We start from the raw sequence: 25,363 nt of genomic DNA, 5'->3' as shown, positions 1-25,363 counted from the left end.
GACACAGTATTTTGTCCTCTAATTGTGCCCACACAGTATTATGCCCCTAAGTGCCGCACACAGTATATTGCCCCCTGTAGTACCCCTATAGAGTATAATGTCCGCTTAGTGGCCCCCACACAGTATAATGCCGCCTCCCCTGGCTGCCACACACAGCTCCCACCTTGTAGATAGTGCCCCCCTGTAGATTGTACCATACATCCTTCCTGTAGACAGTGCCATATTTCCCCACCTCCTCCTTGTAGATAGTGCCATCAGCCCCCCACCTCCCTCTTGTAGACAGTGCCATACATCCCCCCACCTCCCACTTGTAGATCGTGCCATACATCCCCGACCTCCCCCTTCTAGATCGTGCCATACAGCCCCCAGCTCCCTCATGTAGAGAGTGCCATACAACCCCCCACCTCCCCCTTGTAGACAGTGCCATACAGCCCCCCACCTCCCCCTTGTAGACAGTGCCATACAGCCACCTACCTCCCCCTTGTAGACAGTGCCATACAGCCACCCACCTCCCCCTTGTAGACGGTGCCATACAGCCCCCCACCTCCCCCTTGTAGACAGTGCCATACAGCCCCCACCTCCCTCATGTAGACAGTGCCATACAGCCCCCCACCTCCCCCTTTTAGATCGTGCCATAAAGCCCCCCACATCCCTCATGTAGACAGTGCCATCAGCCCCCCACATCACCCTTGTAGACAGTGCCCCCAAACAGAAAAACAATTGTACTCACCTAGGCCCACGATGAACTGAGCTGCTCCGGGAGCCTTGCATAGCCCGGAGTGATACTGTAGCCTAGTACAAAGTTTCCAAACCTTTTCGGATTCGAGGCACCACTGGAAAAATACAATTTCTTCAGGGAACCCCTACCAAAACTTGTTTAGAGGAAGACATAAAACTGCTAAAAACAAGCAATACACTCTTCGGATATGTTCACACAGCGTTTTTTGTAAGGCAAAACAAATTTGTTTCAAAATTCCTTCAGGAATTTTTAAACAGATTTAAAATTGACAGCGTTGTTTGACCTTTTTTTTTGCGTTGTTTTTAAGCCGTTGGCGCTAATGCAAAAGACGCAGGCAAAGAAGCGCCAAACGGGTGCCACAGGTATTTTCTGCCTCTTATTAATTTCAATTGGAGGTCAGAGGTGGAAACCACTTGTAGACCATCAGCCCCCCATTCACAGTAAAATGACCATCAGCCCGCCACTCACAGTAAAATGACCATCAGCCCGCCACTCACAGTAAAATGACCATCAGCCCGCCACTCACAGTAAAGTGACCATCAGCCCCCACTCACAGTAAAATGACCATCAGCCCGCCACTCACAGTAAAATGACCGTCAGCCCGTCACTCACAGTAAAATGACCATCAGCCCCCCACTCACAGTAAAATGACCATCAGCCCGCCACTCACAGTAAAATGACCATCAGCCCCCCACTCACAGTAAAATTACCATCAGCCCCCCCTCACAGTAAAATGACCATCAGCTCGCCACTCATAGTAAAATTACAGTCTGCCACTCACAGATTCCCCCTGTAGATAGTGTCACACAGCCCCCTTCTCGGTGGTGCCACACAGCGCACTGTAGATAGTGCCACACAGCCCTCTGTAGGTAGTGCCACACAGCCCCCTTGTAGATAGTGCCACACAGCCCCCTTGTAGATAGTGCCACACAGCCCCTTGCAGGTAGTGCCTCACATCCCCCTGTAGGTAGTGCCACATAGCCCCCTGTAGATAGTGTCACACAGCCCCCTTCTACATGGTGCCACACAGCCCCCTGTAGATAGTGCCACACAGCCCCTTGCAGGTAGTGCCTCACATCCCCCTGTAGGTAGTGCCACACAGACCCTTGTAGGTAGTGCCACACAACACCCTGTAGGTAGTGCCACACAGTACCCTGTAGGTAGTGCCACACAGCCCCCTGGTAGTGCCACATAGCCCCCTGGTAGGTAGTGCCCCACAGCCCCCTGTAGATAGTGCCACACAGCCCCCTGTAGATAGTGCCACACAGCCCACAGCCCCCTTGTAGATAGCACTCCCTTTCCTGTAGATAGGGCCACTGTAGCTCCCTGAAGGAGCGGAATGCCCCTGTGCCTGGGGATTCCGCTCCTGGAGCGCTCAGCTTGATGTCTCTGTCCATATATGGACAGTGACATCAGGGGCAAGTCCTGAAGCAGAATCCCCGTCCACATTGTTGCCGATGCTGTGACTGGAGATTTCACTCCAGGAGAATCCCCTGTCGTCTGTGTCTCATTTCTCGATGGTACTAGTTACCTTCCCTATAGCGCTCTAGCAACTTTTTCTATTGACCAGCGGCAATAGAGTTTTGACAAATGCCCGGATTGTGGCCCAAACGTTACATATTTTCTCTATTATATTGCCTGATGCAAAAATGTAATATTTTCTTTGCATATTTGACCAGAGAAGTGCCTGAGTTTATCTTATTAATATTGACAGGGTGGGAGCCCTACGTATAGCACCCAGACCATTTGCAGAGTGCCACAGATTTGATCTACATGTTTCCATTTATGGACAGTGACGTCACTGGCTTCTCCTGGAGTGGAATCCCCGATCACAGCGTCGGCAATGCTGTGAACGGGGATTCTGCTTCAGGAGTTGCCCCTGATGTCACTGTCCATATATATGGACAGAGACATCAAGTGGAGCGCTCTATGAGCGGAATCCCTGGCCACACGGGGATTCCACTCCTTCAGGGAGCTACAATGGCACTAGTAGATAGAAGAGCAGCCGCAGCGTCTGCTAGCGGCGCTGCCGGCCATGGGGGTGCCCATTCCGACGGCGCGGCACAGGCGCCCTCATGCACAGTGTCGCCACTAGCGGCAGCTATGGCTGCTACAGCGGTAGCGACGCCACTGGAAGAAGAAGCTTCTGAAACAAGCAGGGAAAGGGAGCCAGTGCAGCGCCCCCTTCCACCTGCTGGTGTGATGTGCCCTGTGCAAAGGTACAGGTCTCACACCCCTAAGGCCGGCCCTGCCGAATGGAATAATTTCTTGAGATTAACTTTGTTAAATAAAGGATGCATATGTGTTGTCTATTCTTAGATAAAAGCCAGTTCTGCTCCAGAATACGTATTGAGCAGTGGCACTAGTCGAAAGTCACAACTCACCAGGTGCTCTGTTCTAGTTTTCTAGTTTGTAAGCCTTGAGTGGGGAATACTGTTATTCACTTTTTATAGACTTACCGTTTGGTCTGTCAGTGGTGGTAATACAATAGTTTTCTCCATAGTGTTCATTACAAGTTTCCAAAGCTCCTTCAAAACACGTTTCAAAACAGTCTTCTCACAAATTTTAGCAAAAAGAGTAAGGCTAAAAAGAAAAAGCAGAGGTAGATATATTATATATATATATATATATATATATATATATATATATATATATATATGTGTTCATATATAGTAGATAATTATATATGTTAATGATTAATGTTGATACTTTGTCTATTTGCACAATCAATGTGCATGTTCCTGTAATTCATTACTGTATATGCTAACATTGATGAATTAGAACACTAATATTAAAAATTTATATATTTGTATAATTTAGTCAATAGTATAAAATAAATGATTAGGACTATGTCATCAAAAAAAAAAATTTAAGTAAAATAAAATAAAAAATCACAGATAGAACTTTTCTCATGTCCTATAGTCATGGCATGCTCTGTTATTGCTTCACTGGATCTCTGCTAGTCCCAGAACAAGGTAGTAGGGAAACATTTACTGACTGACTGCTCCCCTCTTTTTATCCTGCACTGAGTGTTCAGGGTGCAGAGTGGACATAAACAGTCCTATGAAAGCCCCTGCCTATTATACTAGCAGTATGAAACGAAGTACAGCTTAGGCTGTGTTCACATCAGCGTTGTCTTTCCATTGAGGGGTTCCGTCAGAGCTTTCCGTCGGGGGAAGCCCTCAACGGAAAGGCAAACGGAGAACCTTAGCTTCCGTTTGCATCACCATTGATCGCAATGGTGACGGAAACTTTGCTAAGGGTTTCCATTTGTCACCTTTGTGACTGGGTTCCGTTGTTTTGATGGAATCAATAGCGCAGAATCGACTGCGCTATTGATTCCTGTCAAAAACAATGAAACCCTGTCACCAAGGTGACAAACTGAAACCATTTGCAAAGTTTCAGTCACCATTGAGATCAATGGTGATGCAAATAGAAGCTAAGGTTCTCCATTTGCTTTTCCGTTGAGGGCTTCCCCCGACGGAAAGCTCTGATGGAACCCCTCAATGGAAAGCAACGCTGATGTCCCTTAATGTTATGAAGCCCCAAAAAGTGGTGGTTAACTTGAAATTGTCATAAGGCATAACAAATTACTGGGCAAATCTTTCCCAGTACATAAACTCCCTTCTCACTTGCTGTCCAATGGATCCAGAATGGGCTGTAAAACATTGTCAGCATCTTGAGCCACACTGCTGCAATTACTGGCAGGTACATTTCCAGTCCCCTTGACCTGACTCAGGATGTCTCCCATTTGTTTCACACACTCCTCTATGTGTGGTTGGAAACTGAAAAAATATGTTAGTCAAAGAGCAAGTTAGAACAGAACGATGAGGTTTTTAATTGTGAAAGGTAAACCATGCTGTATTCACTTACCTTGTGGCAAACACTCTGCTGAGCTCATCCAGCACGTTGTTGAGTTTCACCTGCAACTCCTTGAGAATGTCGCTTGTTTCTGGATCCAACTAAAGATTCAACATGTAAAAATGTAGAGAAGCATGAAACTGATGGACCATGAGACTTGATTTTGTGTGTAGCTAGACTGGGATCAAATGAAGTTTGCAGAAATGACATAATCCTACATTGCAATCCACAGTCTGCATCTGCTGAAATTTCTTGGGGGGATGTAACTGACTGATACAATGCAGGTCTTTTTATATCTTGAACAAACATTGTCACATTTAAAACTATTTTAAATAATAGTAGTATTATAGAGTACTCACTTCTTTCCCACCCATTGCTTCAAACATTTTCTCCAGTTGGACCCGAAGTTGTTGGATGTTATTCATTAAGATACAAGGCTGTACAGATACAAAAGACTCATTATAATACATTCATTATCAGTTCAGGATAGAATGTTGCATGGATGAATAGTAATATTGTGCTTTTAGCAGCTAGTTTAGGGACAACTATTATCACAGAATGAAGATTATTGAAGATATCTTGGGCACCAAAATGGAGGCCAGGTCCATGATGCTTCTAGCTTTAAAATAGTTACTAACATACTTTTGCTATGTCTAATGCTTCCTTCACATTTGCAGCGAGCTTCTGTTCATAGGTTCTGTTAGACCTTTCCGTCAGGAAACCAAACGGAAACCATAGCTGCCGTTTGCATTACCATTGATTTCAATGGTAATGCTTCCGTTGCAAATGGTTTCCACACAACTCAACCAGAGTCTCCGTTCCGTAAGCTTTTTGTTTGTTTTAGGAATCAATAGCGCAGTCGACTGCGCTATTATTTCCGCAAAAAAGAAACAAATGGAAACCTTATGGAATGGAAACAAACGGAAACCAATTGCAATGGAAGCATTACCATTGATATCAATGGTAATGCAAACGGGAGCTATGGTTTCCGTTTGGCTTTCCGTTCATTGGTTTCCCCTTACAGAACGGTCTAACAGAACCCGTGAACGGAAGCCCGACGCAGATGTGAACAAAGCCTTAGACATAGCAAAAGTATGTTAGTAACTATTTTAAATCTAAAATCATCATGGCTTTCCGTTCATCGGAAAGGTCGAATGGAACCCATGAACAGAAGCCCGACACTGATGTGAACAGGCCCTTACAACAAACATATTGGCTAATGAAATAGTATATAATGCTTATTTCCATTTCTGTTTCACAAGGTTGAAACATAGGACGTTGGTAATCAGAAGTAAATAACTTAAAAGTTTGATGTATTGAAGGGATGACACATTACCACTTTCTCTTCTTTCTTCTCTTTGGAGCAATGCGAAGCAAAGTCTTTGGAGATTATCTCTGCATACTGAAGGAGGACATTACTGATTGTCTAGACAAAGAGCAAGAAAAAAATAGGCTGCACTTAAGAGTGATGGAAGCTTTATGGTAGTTCAAGAGGCTCTGTCACCAGATTTTGCAACCCCTATCTCCTATTGCAGCAGTTCGGCGCTGCAATGTAGATAAGAGTAACGATTTTTTTTTTAAAAAACGAGCATTTTTGGCCAAGTTATGACCATTTTTATATTTATGCAAATTAGGCTTTCTAAAGTACAACTGGGCGTGTTTAAAGTTAAGTAAAAGTGGGCGTGTATTGTGTGTGTACATCTGGGCGTTTTTACTTCTTTTACTAGCTGGGCGTTGTGAATAGAAGTGTATGATGCTGACGAATCAGCATCATCCACTTCTCTTCGTTACCACCCAGCTTCTGGCAGTGCACAGACACACAGCGTGTTCTCGAGAGATCACGCTGTGACGTCACATCCGGCCCCAGGTCCTGCATCGTGTCGGACGAGCGAGGACACATCGGCACCAGAGGCTACATTTGATTCTGCAGCAGCATCGGCGTTTGCAGGTAAGTCGATGTAGCTACTTACCTGCAAACGCTGATGCTGCTGCAGAATCAACTGTAGCCTCTGGTGCCGATGTGTCCTCGCTCGTCCGACACGATGCAGGACCTGGGGCAGGAAGTGACGTCACAGCGTGATCTCTCGAGAACATGCTGTGTGTCTGTGCACTGCCAGAAGCTGAGTGTTGACGAAGAGAAGTGGATGATGCTGATTCGTCAGCATCATACACTTCTATTCACAACGCCCAGCTGGTAAAAGAAGTAAAAACGCCCAGATGTACATACACAATACACGCCCAGTTGTACTTTAGAAAGCCTCATTTGCATAAATATAAAAATGGTCATAAATTGGCCAAAAATGCTCGTTTTAAAAAAAACTAAAACGTTACTCTTATCTACATTGCAGCGCCGATCTGCTGCAATAGGAGATAGGGGTTGCAAAATCTGATGACAGAGCCTCTTTCAGAGGGAAAATGACATCCATAACCAGAAAGGATTTTTGATAAAGTTTAATAAAAAGGCTACCACCCTTAAAATTGTAGCCTTTCTTCAGAGCCGTATATAATTAGGTGCACTGCTGATAGCTCCTTTATGACATTGGATGGTGCATCTGTATAATTACATGTAAAATATAAATAAAACTAAATGAATGCAAAATACAAATGTGAATGCCTCTAAAAAGTGAAAAACTTTGATGTTTAAAATGCCAGAGGCCCCCAGGGATGACACTGTTCATGTACTTGTTATATTGAACCAGGAATATCAATTAAAGATCTTGCGACTTATGTTAAACTTTTATTCAAGTAATACAATTAGGGTATGTTCACACGCAGTAGCAAAATACATCTGAAAATACAGAGCTGTTTTCAGGCGGAAACAGCTCCTGATTTTCAGACGTTTTTGTAGCCACTCACGTTTTTCGCGGCGTATTTTACGGATGTTATTGGAACTGTTTTTCAATGGAGTCAATGAAAAACGGCTCCAAAAACGTCCCAAGAAGTAACATGCACTTCTTTTTCGTGGGCGTCTTTTTACACGCCGTATTTTGACAGCGACGCGTAAAATAACACCTTGTGGGAACAGAACACCGTTAATACCAATTGAAAGCAATGGGCAGATGTTTGTAGGCTTAATGGAGCCGTTTTTTCAGGCGTAATTCGAGGCGTAAAATGCCCGAATTACATCTGAAAACACTTTGTGTGAACATACCCACACAGTAAAAAAAATTATATTCAACTACCCCAAAAAAATGCTTAAAAGATAAAATGATAAAGTTATAGAGAAATATGATGCCAAACAAAATGTGCTCATACCTTGGCAAATCTGCGCATATAATGTCCAACAATTTGAGGATCTGGACATTCCAGTTTCTTAATTATCTCAAAGCTCTGGTTGAGTTGTGAGAAAACATCCACCACAGAGCAGGAAAAGAGAGCATGTTCTGAGGTCTGCTGAAACTGTAATGGAGACAATGTTCATATATATATATATTTATACAAACACTGAATGAGGACTAACGTTGGAATGAACAGCTATCTAGCAATATTATTTACTACAAACTACTACATGTAGTATCTGTCTAATGCAGAAGCCTCAGACTAACACGCTATGGTTAGTCAGTACTATTAGTTCTGATTGGACATTGTCAGTCTGTGTAGTGACACAACCCCAACTTAGTAACACCCAGTTGTCAATTTATTTATAAATTTGTAAGACAAATAACAGTAACGGTATAACACAGATTTAATTGCGACCCCCCCCCCCCCTAAAAAAAAAGATGCTACAGAATGTGTTTGGTCAAAGTCCTCATGTATGCATTCATGTAGTGTATATATAAAATTTCAAGCAAACTCATAGTGGCAGCCAACACCTGACAGATGTGTGCTGAAAAACTGATCTGCCATGTTGGATTATTTTGTGTTTGAAATGGCACGTGTATGGTGTCTCATCATCTGTTACTTTGCATCTGTATTTTTATTTTTTTTCTTTACAACGGTATGAATACAACCCCAGATTCCAGGTGGGCTGGTCAGTGGGTCGCCTGCCAAGAGATTTTTGAGCACGGTGGCTCAGTGGTTAGCACTATTGCCTTGCAGCGCTGGGGTCCTGGGTTCAATTCCAACCAAGGTCAACATCTGCATGGAGTTTGTATGTTCTCCGTGGGTTTCCTCTGGGTACTCTGGTTTCCTCCCACACCCCAAAAACATACAAATAGGGAATTTAGATTGTGAGCCCCAATGGGGGCAGTAAAAGAGGACTGCTGCATAATATGTTGGTGCTATATAAGTAATGGAAATAAATAAATAATAAGGCCTGGCCAACATGCATGTTTCATAACTGATTTATTTTAATTATGGAGCTACAGTGCCAGTTCAAAGCATTACATTGAGTTGCACGTAATCTTTTGGACTGCAGTTGTCACTAGATAGTTAAAATCAATCAGTAGTGCTACAGAAAGTCTTTGTGTAGCCTAGGCCTAATTGAAAACTGGGTGTTATCATTTCCCTTGTCAATAGGATGTGTCCCTACACATTCTGATTCTGTCAGATCATTGGGCACTGTTAGGCCCCATGCACATGACTGTAGATTTCATCTGTAATTGTGGACCCATTAATTTCTATGGCTGATGGACACCTTCCCGTATATTTACTGGAAGGTGTCCGGGCCATAGATTGGCTTCCGTAAAACAATAGGACATGTCTTTATAATGGGAGCACAGTCCGCAAATGTGGATGACTGTCCGCAGAAGGCCGTGTCCGTAATAACAGACTGTGATTACGGGCATGGTCGTGTACATGGGGCCTTAGACCATGTAGGGACACAGCCATTTGAAAAGGGGAATGGTAACAGACAATTGTCAATGTATTCATACATTTCCAGGAGAAATAACAGAGGAACTGAACAATGCAGAATTCTAAGAAAAGTTGAACCAGAATTGTTTTTTTTTTTTTTTTTATCGGGCATACAAGGGGGTATAACATAGACGTGCGAAGAGACGTGAAATGTCCTTTGTTGTGACTGCTACTTAATCAGTTCTGTATTCTATTTAATAGTCTGCAGCGTGATTATACTCTGCAGACTGAACTGGTATCTGAGCACTATATGGTCACTGTATGACGGTATTATTGGTTATATAAAACAACATCTGATTTTAAATAAGTGATTAGGTGTTTCTATGTTCCACCTTTATTTTCTTTCTTGTGTTGATGGTATTATGTTATTTATCCTGCGCGATGAACGCCGTAACAAAATAAAATAAAATAAAATACAATGCCAGAATTGCTGTTTATTGGTCACCTTGCCTTCAAAATAATGGAAAAAAGCGTGATCAAAAAGTTGCAAGTATCCCAAAATGGTACCAATAAAAACTACAGCTCATCCAACAAAAAAACAACAAGCCATCATAAAGCTCTATCGATGGAAAAATTTAAAAGTTATGGCTATTAGAACATGGCGACACAAAAACATTATTTTTACAAAAAAGTAATTTTATTGTGGAAAGAGTTGTAAAACATAAGAAAAACTATATAAATTTGGTATTAGCAGAATCGTAAAAATTAGCGTCCTTATCTATAGAGCCATCTCATTTGTATGTATTAGGTCCACTATAGATAGAGAGGGTAGATATGTCAGAAATGAAATATAATGAAAGTAACATTATAGATCGTATAAAGTAGACACTTTGTACGATTTATAATGTTACTTTCCTTCTGATAGCTATCTACAAACTCCCTCTATGCTCTGGAGAGGGTTTGAAGAAAGCAATATCTTTTGTAGCTGCATCCCCTGATGTCCCTGCTTTTATGGTGAGAGACTATAACAATTATCTACATCCATATTGGGAGAAGTTCCATACAGGGACAATCCCTGCTACAGCATCCCCCACCTTCCTCGGGTGTTGGCAGAGTTGGGACGGCGTGAAATCTGGCATCTTAGGAATCCCCAATGCCGACAGTATTCCTGTTACTCACCTGCACACCACTCATTATCTAGGAATGATCTGTCCTTAGGATCCGATAGTCTTCTACACTATATAGATGAAGTGGAATATTTGCCAATAAGACTCTCGGAACACTAAGGGCTTATTCACACAAACAAGTGTAAAATGGGCTGTGAAAAATGTACATCCATGCGTGACCTGTTTTTACAGATCCCTCATAGACGTGAGTCTATTCAGAGATCTGTAAAAACGAGCAACAATAGGACATGTCCTATTTTTTCACGGGCCGTTCACATGGTCTGTGAAAAAAGGTGAATAGACCCATAAAAGTACATTGATTTTAATACAGTTGTGTGTTTAATAAAGCCGTCGCATGGACGATTGTTCCATTCGTGTGAATAACCTCTTGGGGTGCGCTTAAAGTGTAATAAGTGTCTATGGCGCCTTAATCCATTATGGCTTACCGTATTGGGAACTTCAATGGTTGGTATCATACAAGAGTTCTTTGATGTTAATAAGGACACAGCCTCGATATAGTGTGTGGGATAATATGAAAGCCTATGTTAAATGCATGTTTATTAGGGATATTAGCAGACATAAGATTAAGAGCCGGGAAAAAACTTTTACCCTACAAGGGATTCTTCACACAGCTGATGCTAAATTCCATTTTGTCAAACAGAAGTACTTTGAGGCAGGAGGGAGTGCTGGGCATTTGCTGACAACCATGCAATGGGCGCAGGATGGCCTGTCTCACATCTGCAACTGAAAACCTCTCAGGTGGATATTGTCACTGACGCCGCTGTTATACTGAGGGTGCTGCAATCTTATTATAAACATTTATACTCCTCTAGAACTTGACAATTATATTGCTAATATCTCCCTACCTACTTTGTCGGACAAGGATAGAGAGGGTCTTTAATTAGCCCTTAACCCTTGAGAAGCTAGAGGAGGCTTTAAGTATTTTCCCTAATGAAAAGGCCCGGGGTCCAATGGACTCCCTGGAGAATTTCTAAAACGATATAAAGAATTGCTCTTACCTCAGTTGCTAGAGGTGTTTCAAGAGGCTATAAGTAAGGGAAAGCTTACTGACACTATAAGGGAAGCAGTTATAGTTGTCTTGCCCAGGCCAGGTCTAGGTTTGCCTGAGTCCTATCATCCGATCTCCCTAATCCCTTCAGATATCAAAATCTTTGCTAAAGCCCTAGCAAATAGATTATTAAGAGTAATTTCTCATATTATATACGATAATTAAACTGGCTTTATGCCCAATAAGTCTACTGCCAGCCCATAAACATTAGAAGGTGGTTTCTAAATTTGAAGTTGAGTTCCCAAACCAGATAGGTGAGGGCAATCCTTTCCCTCGACGCTGCCAAGGCATTAGACAACGTCGAGTGGGATTATCTGTGGATGGTCATGCAAAAGATGGGTTTTGGCCCACATTTTGTGTCATGTGTCCAGTTGCTTTATGATCGCTCATCTGCTAGGTTGCAGGCAAATGGAGGCCTGACTGAGTTGTTTGCATTGGGGAGAGGTACAAGACCGGTATGTCCCCAACACCACTCCTTTTCGCAATAGCGATTGAGCCATTGGCATGTCTAATGTGAACTCTCCTTGCCTTTACTGGATTTAAGTGTGGATCCCTAGAGGGACGACTATCCCTATACGCCAATAATATGCTCCTCTTCTTGGAGGACATAGAATTGTCTATAGACCATGTGATGCATACTATACAGGATTTTGACACCTAGTCTGGATTAACCATTAACTAGGATAAATCACTCCTTCTCCCAGTTGATCCTCTGCCTTTATCAATTTCTATGGCACATACACAACTACATGTTGCACGAGAATTCAAGTACTTGGGAATAGTGGTTTCAGTTAGGCTACAAGATTAACCCCTTAAGTACACAGCCTACTTTGGGCCTTAAGGCTCAGAGCCCATTTTTCAAATCTGACATATTTCACTTTATGTGGTAATAACTTCAGAATGCTTTTATCTATCCAAGCGATTCTGAGACTGTTTTCTCGTGACACATTGGGCTTTATGTTAGTCATAAAATTTGGTCGATACAGTGAGTGTTTATTTGTTAAAAATAGCAAAATTTAGAGAAAACGTTGAAAAATTTGCATATTTTTTTATTTAATTGTATCTGCTTGTAAGGCAGATGGTTGCACCACACAGAATAGTTACTAATTAAAATCCCCCATATGTCTACTTTATGGTGGCATCATTTTTTGAAAATTCTTTTATTTTTCTAGGACGTTACAAGGCTTAGAACATAACCAGCAATTTCTCATATTTGCAAGAAAATGTTAAAAGCCTTTTTTTTTTAGGTACCAGTTCAGTTCTGAAGTGGCTTTGAGGGGCCTATGTATTAGAAACCCCCATAAAACACCCCAATTTAAAAACTAGACCCGTCAAAGTATTCAAAACAGTATTTTGAAAGTTTGTTTTAACCCATTAGGGGTTTCACAGGAATTAAAGCAAAGTGGAGGTGAAATTTGCAAATTTCATTTTTCTTGCAGACATTCAATTTGAATCCATTTTTTTTTTTTGTAACACAGAAGGTTTGACCAGAGAAACACTACCAAATATTTATTGCCCAGGATCTGCAGTTTTTAGAAATACTGCACATGTGGCCCTAGTGTGCAACTAGACGACAACACAGGGCTCAGAAGCAAAGAAGCATCTAGTGCATTTGGGGCCTTTTTTTTATTAGAATATATTTTAGGCCACATGGCGGGTTTCAAGGGGTCTTGTGATGCCAAAACAGTAGAAATCACTATTTTGCGGAATTGGTTTTCAGGAGCAATGTCGCATTTGCAGAGCCCCAGAGGTATCAAAGCAATGGAAACCCACGAGAAGTGACCCCATTTTGGAAACTACACCCCCTCAAGGAATTTATTTGTGGGTGTTGTGACCATTTAGACCCCACAGTTGTTCCACAGAACTTATTTGAATTGGGCTGTGAATTAAAAAAAACAACAAAATATTTTCCTATAATATGTAGTTTTTACTAAAAATTTCTTATTTTTACAAGGAATAAAATATCACATTTTGTTGCCCAATTTCTTCTGAGTGCGGCAATACCCCATTTGTGGTGATAAAGTGCAGTTTAGGCCCGTGGGAGGATTCAGAAAGGAAGGAGCGCTATGTGTTCTTTGGAGTCCAGATTTTGCCTGATTGGTTTTCGGGTGCTATGTCGCATTTGCAGAGCCCCAGAGGTACCAGTACAGTTGAAACCCCCGAGAAGTGACCCCATTTTAAATATGACACCCCTTAAGACATTCATCTAGAGGTTTAGTGAGCATTTTGACCCCACAGGTACTGTGTAAAAGATAATGCGCAGCAGATGGTGCAGAGTGAGATTTGCAATTTTCTATATATATATATGCCATTTCAGTGTCCGATATATTGTGCCCAGCATGTGCCAACGGAGATATACACCCCTTAAACTGTAATGTGGGTTCTCCTGGGTACAGCAATACCCTACATGTTGCTATTATTAGCTGCCTGGGCACACGGCAGGGCTCAGAAGGAAAGGACCACCATTTGGCCTACTGGAGCTTTTCTGCTGCTAAGTCATGTATGCAGAAGCCCCTGAAGTACCAGTACAGTTGAAATGCCTGAGAAGTGACCCCGTTTTAAAAACTACACCCTTAAGGCATTCATCTAGAGGTGTAGTGAGCATTTTGACCGGAGACATACACCCCATAAACTGTAATGTGGGTTCTTCTGGGTACGGCAATACCCTACATGTGGCTGTTATTAGCTGCCTGGGCACATGGAAGGGCTCAGAAGGGAAAGATGAGGGGGATAAGCTGTGCGGAGTGCATCAGGGTAAATTAAAAATCAAGGGATGTATGATAAATTCTAAAACAATCTTTCATACAGAGCTCTGGTTTTTTGGAACACATGTCGCATGGGTATATTGTGTCCTTCCTTATCCCCTTCTTTGAGCAGACTCTGCACCTCTTTTGACTTTTTCCCTTCTTGCCATTTTGGTGAACTTCTTCTGGAAAATGTTGCCCTGGTACTATGCGTGTGGCCTAGCTTCCAGAAGTACTGGGTGCCCCATCTTCCTAGTCCCTAAAGATTAGGTTCTTGATAACCACCTATTGAAATTCCAGGAAAGTTCCCCTCTGGCCTGTACAGTGACGTAGCACGTACGCATTGTACAATGCCGTTTGTATGATGTGCACGGCCAGCTTCTTATATCACACCCTCGATTTCCGCATGGCACTGTAGGGCTTCAGGACTTGATCTGACAAGTCCACCCCTCCCATGTACCTATTGTAGTCCAGGATGCAGTCTGGTTTGGGGGTCTCTGTATTGGTACCTCATACAGGTACATCGGTGCTGGTTTGGCCATGTATTGTTGTCAATACAAGGACATCTCTCTTGTCCTTGTACTTGACACACAATATGTTGCTGCTAGATTGTGCCCTGCTCTCACCCCTTCTGAGTGTTTGCCCAAGCAGAGTCTTAGGGAGGATTTTTTCTATCAGTGCCGCATGCCACAGTACTTCTGGAAGCGAGGCACTTGAAGAGTGGGACGCTGGTATAAAAATTATCCAGGTAGAGGTGGTAAACCTGGTCCAGCAGTGGGTGCACCAAATCCCACACAATTTTTGCATTAATTCCCAGTAAGGGGGGGGGGCATTCTGGGGGCTGAATACTGCTGTCCTTCCTTTCATATATTATAAATTTGTACGTACAGTGAAGGAAATAACTATTTGATTCCTTGCTGATTTTGTAAGTTTGCTCACTGTCAAAGACATGAACAGTCTAGAATTTTTAGGCTAGGTTAATTTTACCAGTGAGAGATAGATTATATAAAAAAAAAAACTGAAAGTCACATTGTCAAAATTATATATATTTATTTGCATTGTGCACAGAGAAATAAGTATTTGATCCCTTTGGTAAACAAGACTTAATACATGGTGGCAAAACCCTTGTTGGCAAGCACAGCAGTCAGACGTTTTTTGTAGTTGATGATGAGGTTTGCACACATGTTAAATGGAATTTTGGCCCACTCCTCTTTGCAGATCATCTGTAAGTCATCAAGATTTTGAGGCTGTCGCTTGGCAACTTGGATCTTCAGCTCCCTCCATAAGTTTTCGATGGGATTAAGGTCTGGAGACTGGCTAGGCCACTCCATGACCTTAATGTGCTTCTTTTTGAGCCACTCCTTTGTTGCCTTGGCTGTATGTTTCGGGTCATTGTCGTGCTGGAAGACCCAGCCACGAGCCATTTTTAATGTCCTGGTGGAGGGAAGGAGGTTGTCACTCAGGATTTGACGGTACATGGCTCCATCCATTCTCCCATTGATGCGGTGAAGTAGTCCTGTGCCCTTAGCAGAGAAGCACCCCCAAAACATAATGTTTCCACCTCCATGCTTGACAGTGGGGACGGTGTTCTTTGGGTCATAGGCAGCATTTCTCTTCCTCCAAACACGGCGAGTTGAGTTAATGCCAAAGAGCTCAATTTTAGTCTCATCTGACCACAGCACCTTCTCCCAATCACTCTCAGAATCATCCAGATGTTCATTTGCAAACTTCAGACGGGCCTGTACATGTGCCTTCTTGAGCAGGGGGACTTTGCGGGCACTGCAGGATTTTAATCCATTATGGCGTAATGTGTTACCAATGGATTTCTTGGTGACTGTGGTCCCAGCTGCCTTGAGATCATTAACAAGTTCCCCCCGTGTAGTTTTCGGCTGAGCTCTCACCTTCCTCAGGATCAAGGATACCCCACAAGGTGAGATTTTGCATGGAGCCCCAGATCGATGTCGATTGACAATCATTTTGTATGTCTTCCATTTTCTTACTATTGCACCAACAGTTGTCTCCTTCTCACCCAGCGTCTTACTTATGGTTTTGTAGCCCATTCCAGCCTTGTGCAGGTCTTTGATCTTGTCACTGACATCCTTAGAAAGCTCTTTGGTCTTGCCCATGTTGTAGAGGTTAGAGTCAGACTGGATAAGGAGGTTGATAAATAAAAGAGAGTCTCGCCATCTGACGAGTCTGTGTCAGAGGCAAGAAACGCATAGGCCTCTTCAGCAAAAAATGACCTTTGGGACATATTTTATTATTTAAGTGTCACACGTGTAAATTGTGTGCTTAGACACGCGTATTGTATATACAGAAAAATGTGTTCTCTTGCACAGGCAGAGCATATGTGCTTGACAAGAACAAAATAAAAGTATACTTTTATTAGTACTTTTATTAGTACTAGTAGAAGTCTGCTACCTAAAACTTTTTTTTTCTCTGAAGACTGACAAATCACAGCAATCGCCAGCATGGGGGCCTGCTGATTGGTCCCCAGGCCGGTAATAGAGACTGTCAATGATTTAACATAGTGACAGTTTATTCCTGCTTCGCAATAGTACGGCTCAGGTTCGCGTGTGCCGTACTATTGCGGAGCAGGTACGCAACCGGTTATACCTAACTTGGGCAAGTGTACCTAACACTAAACCTAACTATATTTTATGTGAACTTCCCTGACACTAAACCTAACTACGGCGACTATTCCCTGACATTAAACCTAAGTAGATTATTGTGAACTTCCCTGACACTAAACCTAACTACGGCGACTATACCCTGACATTAAACCTAAGCAGATTATTCTGAGCTTTCCTGACACTAAACCTAACTACGGCGAGTATTCCCTGACACTAAACTTAACTAGATTATTCTGAGCTTTCCTGACCCTAAACCTAACTACGGTGATGGATGCCTGACACTAAACCTATCTAGATTATTCCGAGCTGTCCTGACGCTAACAACTGATTGTATGTGAACTTCCCTGACACTAAACCTAACTACAGTGATGGATCCCTAACGCTAAACCTAACTAACTGTGACTGATTTCTGCTGCTAAATTCCCTGACGCTATACCTAACTACACTTTTTGACAGTTCCCTGACACTAACTAACCCTAATACTAAACTATCTGCTGACTTTCTATACTGACTTTTTTTATTTTTTTATTATATTTTATAAAAAAAAAAAATATATATATATATATATATATATATATATATATAATAATCCCCAGGGACCAAAATGTGGCCCTGAAGACTCAAAAGTGGTCAGTGATAGAGATCACTGACCAAAAACGTGGATGACAAGGGGAACACAAGGACAGGAATGGAAGTGGAAGTGGATAGAAGGTGGAAAAAGTTTTGAAATTACTGCTACACTGTGTGTTTTTTTTCTAAACTAAACTGCACTGCCTCACGCCACAAACGCTCTCAATGAGTCTCAAGCTCCAACAGAGAGCGGGTGCGGCAGGATCTGAGGTCAGAACAGGAAATTACGTATATGCAGCGATTGCGGAGGCGGGACCACTACGATTGGTCCTTGCACACTGAGCTGTGATAGCCTGCTGTCGAAAACAGCAGGCATCACAGCTCGATGAAAATCCGGGGGGAAATGGCAATGCATTTTTCCCTGGACGTACTATTCCGGCGCTAAGTGCGCCACGGAATAGTACATCGCTGAGCGTGAAGGGGTTAAACTATACTTAATCCACGCCTGATGAGCAGATTCGAAGGTTAATGCTTGGTGTAGGCTCCTAATGACTATGATTGGCCGTGCAATCTGTTCAAAATTATCCTAATGCCTCAACTCTTGTACATTTTGCATAATGGATTCCTGTGTACTACTTTCATAAGATTAACAGTATATTCAGGACGTTGGTGTGGAAAAAACAATATGGAAGAATAAAATTGGACACTTTGCAAATAGATAAGGAGGATGGAGATTTAGCTATTCTGACCCCATGGCTATACATTTGAGCTTCTCAACTGCAACTTTGAAAAGGCTCGGGCCAAGAGAACAGTTGGGGGTAATGGGCTGCATATGCCTGCAAGTATTGCACTTTAATTTTCCATTATCTTTGTTGAAGTTGGGACACAACCCCACTATACCAACGTTGTCCGTGATCTACAAGGTGTCGGATAGGTCTAAGAAGAATCAAGGGTAGACGGGCTGTTCGCAGTTCACCCCTATTTGGGGTGACTCAAAGTTATTGAGCTTTCTAAATTGGTTGAATTCAGCTGTTGTATTCTATAGATCAGATCCAGAAGGGAACTACCCTTAAAACCTTTAAGCAATGCTCTGACTTTGTGACTTTGACATACTCCATAAACTTTTCTTTAAATACCTGAAGCTTAGGCTTAGTTCAATGATCAACTTAAAACTATGAGCCTTAGTGTTGAAACTAACCAGGTGGCCTAACTGAAGACCTGGTCGGGTGCATCCTGTGGACTCATCTCATCGGTGTATAGACCGCTACTAACATTCCACCTGAAAACCTCCCCAAATATGGCCAAACTAAAATGGGAAAGGGGCATGGGACCTATCTCAGATGAACAGAGGACCACTATATTAGACGTTACCCCAAAGATTTCTCTATGTAAGGTTTAAAGGGTCTCCCAGTTATTTCTCATTCATAGAGTGTGTGGGATGCTCGATGCACATATTGTGGGAATGCTCTCTGTAGGATTATATTGGCGGGGTGTGCTAACCACTATTATTAAGGTATATGTGATCACTCTACCAGCTGAACCAAATATATGCATTCTATGAATCCTGGGGGAAAAAGTAGATGGGGAACATGTATATGTGGGGATCTCCCGCATGTTATATCAAACTAGGAAATTATTGGCTTTTCACTGGATCAAACCTTCACAACCTACAGTGTCTGTGATTTGTAACCCAAATGAATAACACAATCAATAAATTTGGAAAGGGAGTGTATACTAAGAGGAACACACTAAATAAATTTGAAGCTTTATTGGGCGCTTGGCTAGGCACGACGGGACAAAATGAGAATGGGTGTGAGATCTGCATAGATCTTTTTTTTATACGAGGAGATTTATTGCCTTCCTCTTAAAAGATGTTATAAGACTTCACATTGCATGACTGCTGACCTCAAAGTGTAGTAATATATAAGTGTGAAAATTGTCACACATTAATGTTCTTACACAGGGCCGTAGCTAAAGGCTCATGGGCCCTGATGCAAATGTTGTTCTTGGGCCCCCCCCAAAAACTTCTCATGGCCGACTGCACTATTGGTTATGTCAAGAACAACGGAACACTGTGACGGTGACAAACGGAAACCTTTAGCAACGTTTCCGTCACCATTGAGATCAATGGTGAGGGAAATGGAAGCTGAGGTTTCAGTTTGCCTTTCCGCTGAGAGGTTAACCCGACGGAAACCTCAGACGGAACCCCTCAATGGAAGGGCAACGGTGATGTGAACACAGCCTAACACATATGGTAGGCTTAGATACAGGGCCCATGTGCATTTGTGATACTGTTTTTTGGACCCTGTATATAAGCCTACCACAAAGTAGGCTTAGTTAGATACAGGGTCCAGCAGACAGTAATTTTATACAGTATAAGATTACTGTCTGCTAGGGCCCTGTATCTAAGCCTACCACATGGCAGGCTTAAAAGGGTTGTCCAGTCCCTAAACATTGATGGCCTATCCTCAGGATAGGCCATCAATAGCTGATGGGTCGGGGTCCGTCTCCCGGGACCCCCACCAATCAGCTGTTTTGAAGCGGAGGTCCTGACTCCATCCAGGGTCGGGATTTTGTGCGCAGCGCATGGCGTTGTGACGTCATGCGCTCCGCACAGCACTGTGACGTCAGGACCTCCGCTGCACTCCGGAACGATTATGCTAAGTACTGTCAGTTACTACAGTAATGGGGGCCCGTGTAGTTTATTACATAGGTCCCAGTTACTATAGTAACTTTTCATTGATGTGGTGCGGGAGGCCGCGGGCCCCACTGTGCTTACTGTACTGCATACAGTCTTGAAAGATTGCTTGTATATTTTACTGAACTGCCACCTTTTCACAAATGTGCTATTTCTCGGTTACGGGTAGGATTGACCGTGTGTGTGTGGGGGGGGGGGGGTGGGTGGTTAGAGGGGAAGAATTTTGTACTTTTTCACCATTTATCAGTTTGTCGCTGGCGTATGCATAAAGGATTACTTCACAGCGTAACACACATCTATGGATTATTGTATTCATTTTTTACCCCATTATTATACCACCTTATTATGCCCTGATGTACTCTGCTCAGCTTATATATTCCCCCACATTTTAAACTGAAATACCAGTAAAACCCCAAACAAAAACTACTACCAAGCAAAATCACCAAAAAGATTGTGTTTCTTCCCTTCTGAGCCCTATACTGTGCCTAAACAGTAGTTTACATCCACATATATGGCATTGCCATACCCAGGAGTAAATTTATAGGGTGCGTGTCTTTAGGGGCACAAGCTGGGAATAACATATTAGGCACTGAAATTACATGTCAGGGGAAAATTGCAATTTTCACTTTGCATCATCCACAGCGCATTTGTTTCTGGAATTCGTTTGTGGAGTCAAAATGCTCACTACACCTCTTGATAAATGCCTTTAGGGGTGTAGTTTCTCAAATGGAGTCACTTCTCGGGGGTTTCTTATACTATTTGACCTCAGAGACTCTGCAATTGTGAACCAATGCTGTGTAGATCGCCATATTAGGCCTTGAATGCGCATGGTGTTCTTTCATTCCTGAGCCCAGTCGTATGTCCAGGTAAAAGAAGTCAGCCACATGTAGAGTGTTTCTAAAACCAGGAAACACAGCATAATAATTGGCGAGCTGTCTTTTTATGGTTGCACAAGCTGGGCACAACATATTGGACACTGAAATGGAATATCTATGAAAATATTGCTATTTTCACTCAGCAACATCCACTGCACACAAATTTCTGGAAAACACCTGTGGGGTTAACATGCTCACTACACTAGGTGAATACCTTGAGGAGTGTCGCTTCCAAAATCACTTCTGGGCGGGGGGGGGGGGGGGTCTCCACTGTTTTAGTCCCACACGGACTTTGCAAATGTGACATGGCACTCAAAAAACAATCCAGCAAAATATGTAGTCCAGATGCTAAATAGCGCTGTTTCCCTACTAATCCCTACTGTGTGCCCAAACAGCAGTTTACGACCACATATGGAGTATTGCCATATTCGGGAGTGTAACGTCAGTGGTCGCTGACCACGAACTCCTTCCATCCAGTCGACGCCCTTCTCTCCAGAGATGTCTGCACATGCGGCCGCCCTGTTCCGCAGTGACCACCAGGGTGCGCTCGCGAGCTCAGTCCAGACTTGAGAAGCCAAAGCGCACGCATGTTAGAATTTGAGCTGATTGCTCCCAGAGCACCCTGGGCTATAAGAAGGTCCCAGCCCCATGCTTCCATGCCTGAGCGTTGTTTGTCGTATCCTAGTTTGACTTGCAAGTGGTCTCCTAGTGTTTTCCAGTTCCAGTGTTCCTGTATCCCATGCTATCCTGTTCCAGTGCCGTGTTGTGCTGTAGCCGTGCCCATCCAAGACCATGACGACGTCTCAAGAGATGAGGCGGATATGCTAGACCTCCGGTCTCGACAGGACCAAATCCTCCAGGCCTTGAACATTCTCGCACGTCGGCAGGAGGCACGATCTGCCGTTCCTCCTACTACACCTCCTGGCAGTACTGTTCATCAGACTACACCTCCTGGCAGTGTTGATCCGCGTTTTTCTTTGCCACTTCCTGACCGCTATGATGGAGACGCAAGTATCTGTCATGGTTTTTTGAACCAGTGCCAGATCCACTTCCGCCTGTATTCTAGGGCATTTTCGTCTGATGGAGCAAGGGTTGCTTTCATCATCTCCCTTCTTACTAGCAAGGCCCTTGCATGGGCGAATCCTATCTGGGAGAGACAAGGACCAGAGAACTGTGACTTCCAGGGGTTCCTCCGGACATTTCGTACAGTGTTTGAGGAGCCTGGACGAGTCTCCTCTGCTGCGGCTTCGTTGCTGAACCTACGCCAAGGTGACATCTCTCTGGGCGAGTATGCCATCCACTTCCGCACCCTGGCGGAAGAACTGTTGTGGAGCAATCAGTGTCCCCAAAAGCCCCAAAGCCTAGGGTTGGTAGGAGAGACAACCTTGGGTAAAAAGGGACTCCCGTCTAAATTGTCCATACCCGTGACCATAGTGTCCGGTGAGAAAACGCATCAGGTCGCTGCGTATCTGGACTCTGGATCTGCTGCTAATTTAATTTGTAGAGACCTGATGGACCTGCTCCAATTGCCCACTACTCCTCTGGAGAGGACTACCTCTGCCAGATCCAGTTATAGCTGTGACCAAGCCGCTGAGGCTCCAAATACGGGCTCTCCACTCCGAACTTGCACCGGTCTAAGTCCTGGCCGTTAACCCCGTGCTGCTGGGCCTGCCTTGGCTCCGTCTACATGCCCCAGTCCTGGACTGGAACTCTAGAGAGGTTCTCCAGTGGGGCCCCGAGTGTCACAGCGGATGCCTGGTGCTGATTCGTTCGGTCCAGCCTCCTCTGCCTCAGTCATTGGCAGGATTGCCTGGTCATTATGCTGCATTTTCGGACGTCTTCAGCAAAAGGGAGGCGGAGACACTGCCATCACACCGGGCATATGACTGTCCTATCGTACTGATCCCTGGTGCATCCCTTGCCCGTGGTAGGATATATCCTCTCTCCCTGCCAGAGACTCTGTCCATGTCCGCCTATGTCAAGGAGAACTTGGAGAGGGTGAAGAATAAATATCCGCTGCCGATGATATCTGAATTATTTGATCGTATACGTGGTGCCAAAATTTTTTACAAACTAGACCTTTATTACTGACCTTACAACCTAATCCGGATTCGCCAGGGTGACAAATGGAAGACTGCATTTAACACCCGTGATGGACACTATGAGTATATAGTAATGCCCTTCGGCCTGTGTAATGCTCCCATGATCTTCCAGGAGTTTGTTAATGACATTTTCCATGACCTCCTCTATGTTTGTGTAGTAGTCTACCTTGATGACATCTTGACTTTTTCTCCAGATCCTGTGACTCATCAGAGACATGTCCGTCAAGTTTTGCTGCGGTTAAGAGAGAATCGTCTGTACGCTAATTTGGAGAAGTGCGTGTTTGAAAAGGATGCTCTACCCTTCCTCGGCTACACTGTTTCGAATAGAGGCCTCATGATGTATCCTGAAAAGGTAAAGTCCGTTCTGGAATGGCCACGCCCTCAAGGCTTGAGGGCCATACAGCGCTTTTGGGATTCGCCAATTTCTACAGACAGTTTATTCCAAACGTCTCCTCACTGACATCTCCTATCTCTGACTTCACTAAGAAGGGCATGAACGCCAAGGTGTGGACTCCTGGGGCAGAGTCTGCATTCAATAGCGCTTTCACGTCCTCCATCATCCAGATGTTTCTCTACAGTTCCCTTTTTTTTTGTATGTTCCGCTGGACCGTTTGGACTACGTCGTAGATTCATTGGACTACTTCGATAATCTACTTTTAAAAAAAATAAATAAATGGTGAAATAGGGTTGCATGGGGGATTATTGGTCTCAATAATTTTTTGTTTTTTTTAATACTTTATTATGGCCTTAGTAATGGCTGCTGTCTGATTGACAGCGTTTAATTACTAAGGCTGGGACTTAGCATTAGCCAGTAACAAGGCTATCACTAACCCCTATTATTGCCCCGGTTCCCACTGCCACCAGGGAAGAGCCGAGTACGATCCAGTACCTGACCATCTGAAACAACGGTTAGGCAGCAGGGCTACCGCAGGATGGTATTATCAGGCTGGGAAGGGCCAAAAACCGTGGCCCTTCCCACCCTGGTAATGCTAGGCTGCTGCTGCTTTATTGTATCTGGCTAGTTATGAAAAATAGGGGGAACCCCATGTCATTTTTTTAAAATAAATAATTGAAAAAAAATGACGTAAGATCCCCTCCATTTTTCATAAACAGCCAGATGCAATAAAGCAGCAGCAGCCTAGCATTACCAGGGTGGGAAGGGCCACGGTTTTTGGCCCTTCCTAGCCTGATAGTACCAGCCTGCGGCCACCCGAGCACCCTTCACTTCAGATGGTCGGGTACTGGATCGTACCCGGCTCTTCCCGAAACTCCTGGTGGCGGTGGGTACTGGGGTAATAATAGGGGGTTAGTGCTAGCCTTTTTACTGGCTAACACTAAATAATGGATGCTCTCAATCAGACAGCTGCCTACTAAGGCAATAATGAAGTATTTAAAAACAGAGACATAATAAAATTTATTTTATTGAAATAAATTTTCTTAAAGAAAAAGAAAAAAAAATTAAATCAGCGAAGTAGTCCAACGAATCTACGACGTAGTCCAAATGGTCCAGCGGAACCTGCAAAACTAAAATTAGCACTATGAAAAATAAAAATAAAGATGGCTGCCCCCACAAAAGTACAAACATATGAATAAATAGTTACTTTAGGGAACATATTAAAATAATTAGAAAAAATAGGCCCATAAAGTAAAACATATAAAATGAAAAAATTATAACACCTTTCCTTTAGGCCCCATGCACACGACAGTAAAAACGCCCGTAATTACAGGCCCATAGACTTCTATTGGCCACAGGTACCATCCCGTTTGCTTAAGGCAAGGTGCCCGGGCCGTTGAAAAATATAGATCATGTCCTATTTCAGGCCGTAATTACGGCACGGGCAGGCCCATAGAAGTCTATGGGGCTCCCATAATTACGGGTGGCTACGTGTGTGTACCCGTAATTACGGGAGCGTTGCTAGGCGACGTCAGGGGATAGTCACTGTCCAGGGTGCTGAAAGAGTTAAACGATCAGTGCAGGATAGAGAGAAGGGGCTGCACTGATCGGCAGTAACTCTTTCAGCGGCCTGGACAGTGAGTAAAAACCCGCAACAAAAAAAATTCATACTTGCCCAGAATTTCCTGCTTCTTCCACCAGTCCGGCCTCCTGGGATAACGTTTCATCCAATGTGACCACTGCAGCCAATCACAGGCTGCAACGGTCACATGGACTGC

At 43.5% G+C, this 25,363-nt stretch overlaps 1 protein-coding gene across 8 annotated transcripts in view; it reads right to left on the bottom strand.

The window, feature by feature from the left end:
- The window catches only part of UNC13A (unc-13 homolog A), a 667,493-nt gene that overhangs the window by 93,166 nt on the left and 548,964 nt on the right, over positions 1 to 25,363 (bottom strand). For all 8 annotated transcript variants that reach the window (XM_075863594.1, XM_075863599.1, XM_075863597.1 and 5 more), the window contains 6 exons: positions 7,856 to 7,999; positions 5,937 to 6,026; positions 4,960 to 5,037; positions 4,613 to 4,701; positions 4,372 to 4,524; positions 3,199 to 3,322 (listed from right to left, as the gene is read on the bottom strand). In XM_075863594.1, coding sequence (XP_075719709.1) covers positions 3,199 to 3,322; positions 4,372 to 4,524; positions 4,613 to 4,701; positions 4,960 to 5,037; positions 5,937 to 6,026; positions 7,856 to 7,999 — 678 coding nt within the window. The remainder of the gene's footprint in view (positions 1 to 3,198; positions 3,323 to 4,371; positions 4,525 to 4,612; positions 4,702 to 4,959; positions 5,038 to 5,936; positions 6,027 to 7,855; positions 8,000 to 25,363) is intronic.

The sequence above is a fragment of the Rhinoderma darwinii genome, chromosome 1, assembly GCF_050947455.1.
Source record: "Rhinoderma darwinii isolate aRhiDar2 chromosome 1, aRhiDar2.hap1, whole genome shotgun sequence".
NCBI classification, from domain to species: Eukaryota; Metazoa; Chordata; class Amphibia; order Anura; family Rhinodermatidae; genus Rhinoderma; species Rhinoderma darwinii.
Note: the sequence above shows the minus strand (reverse complement) of the source record. Positions and strands in the feature narration are given on the sequence as shown.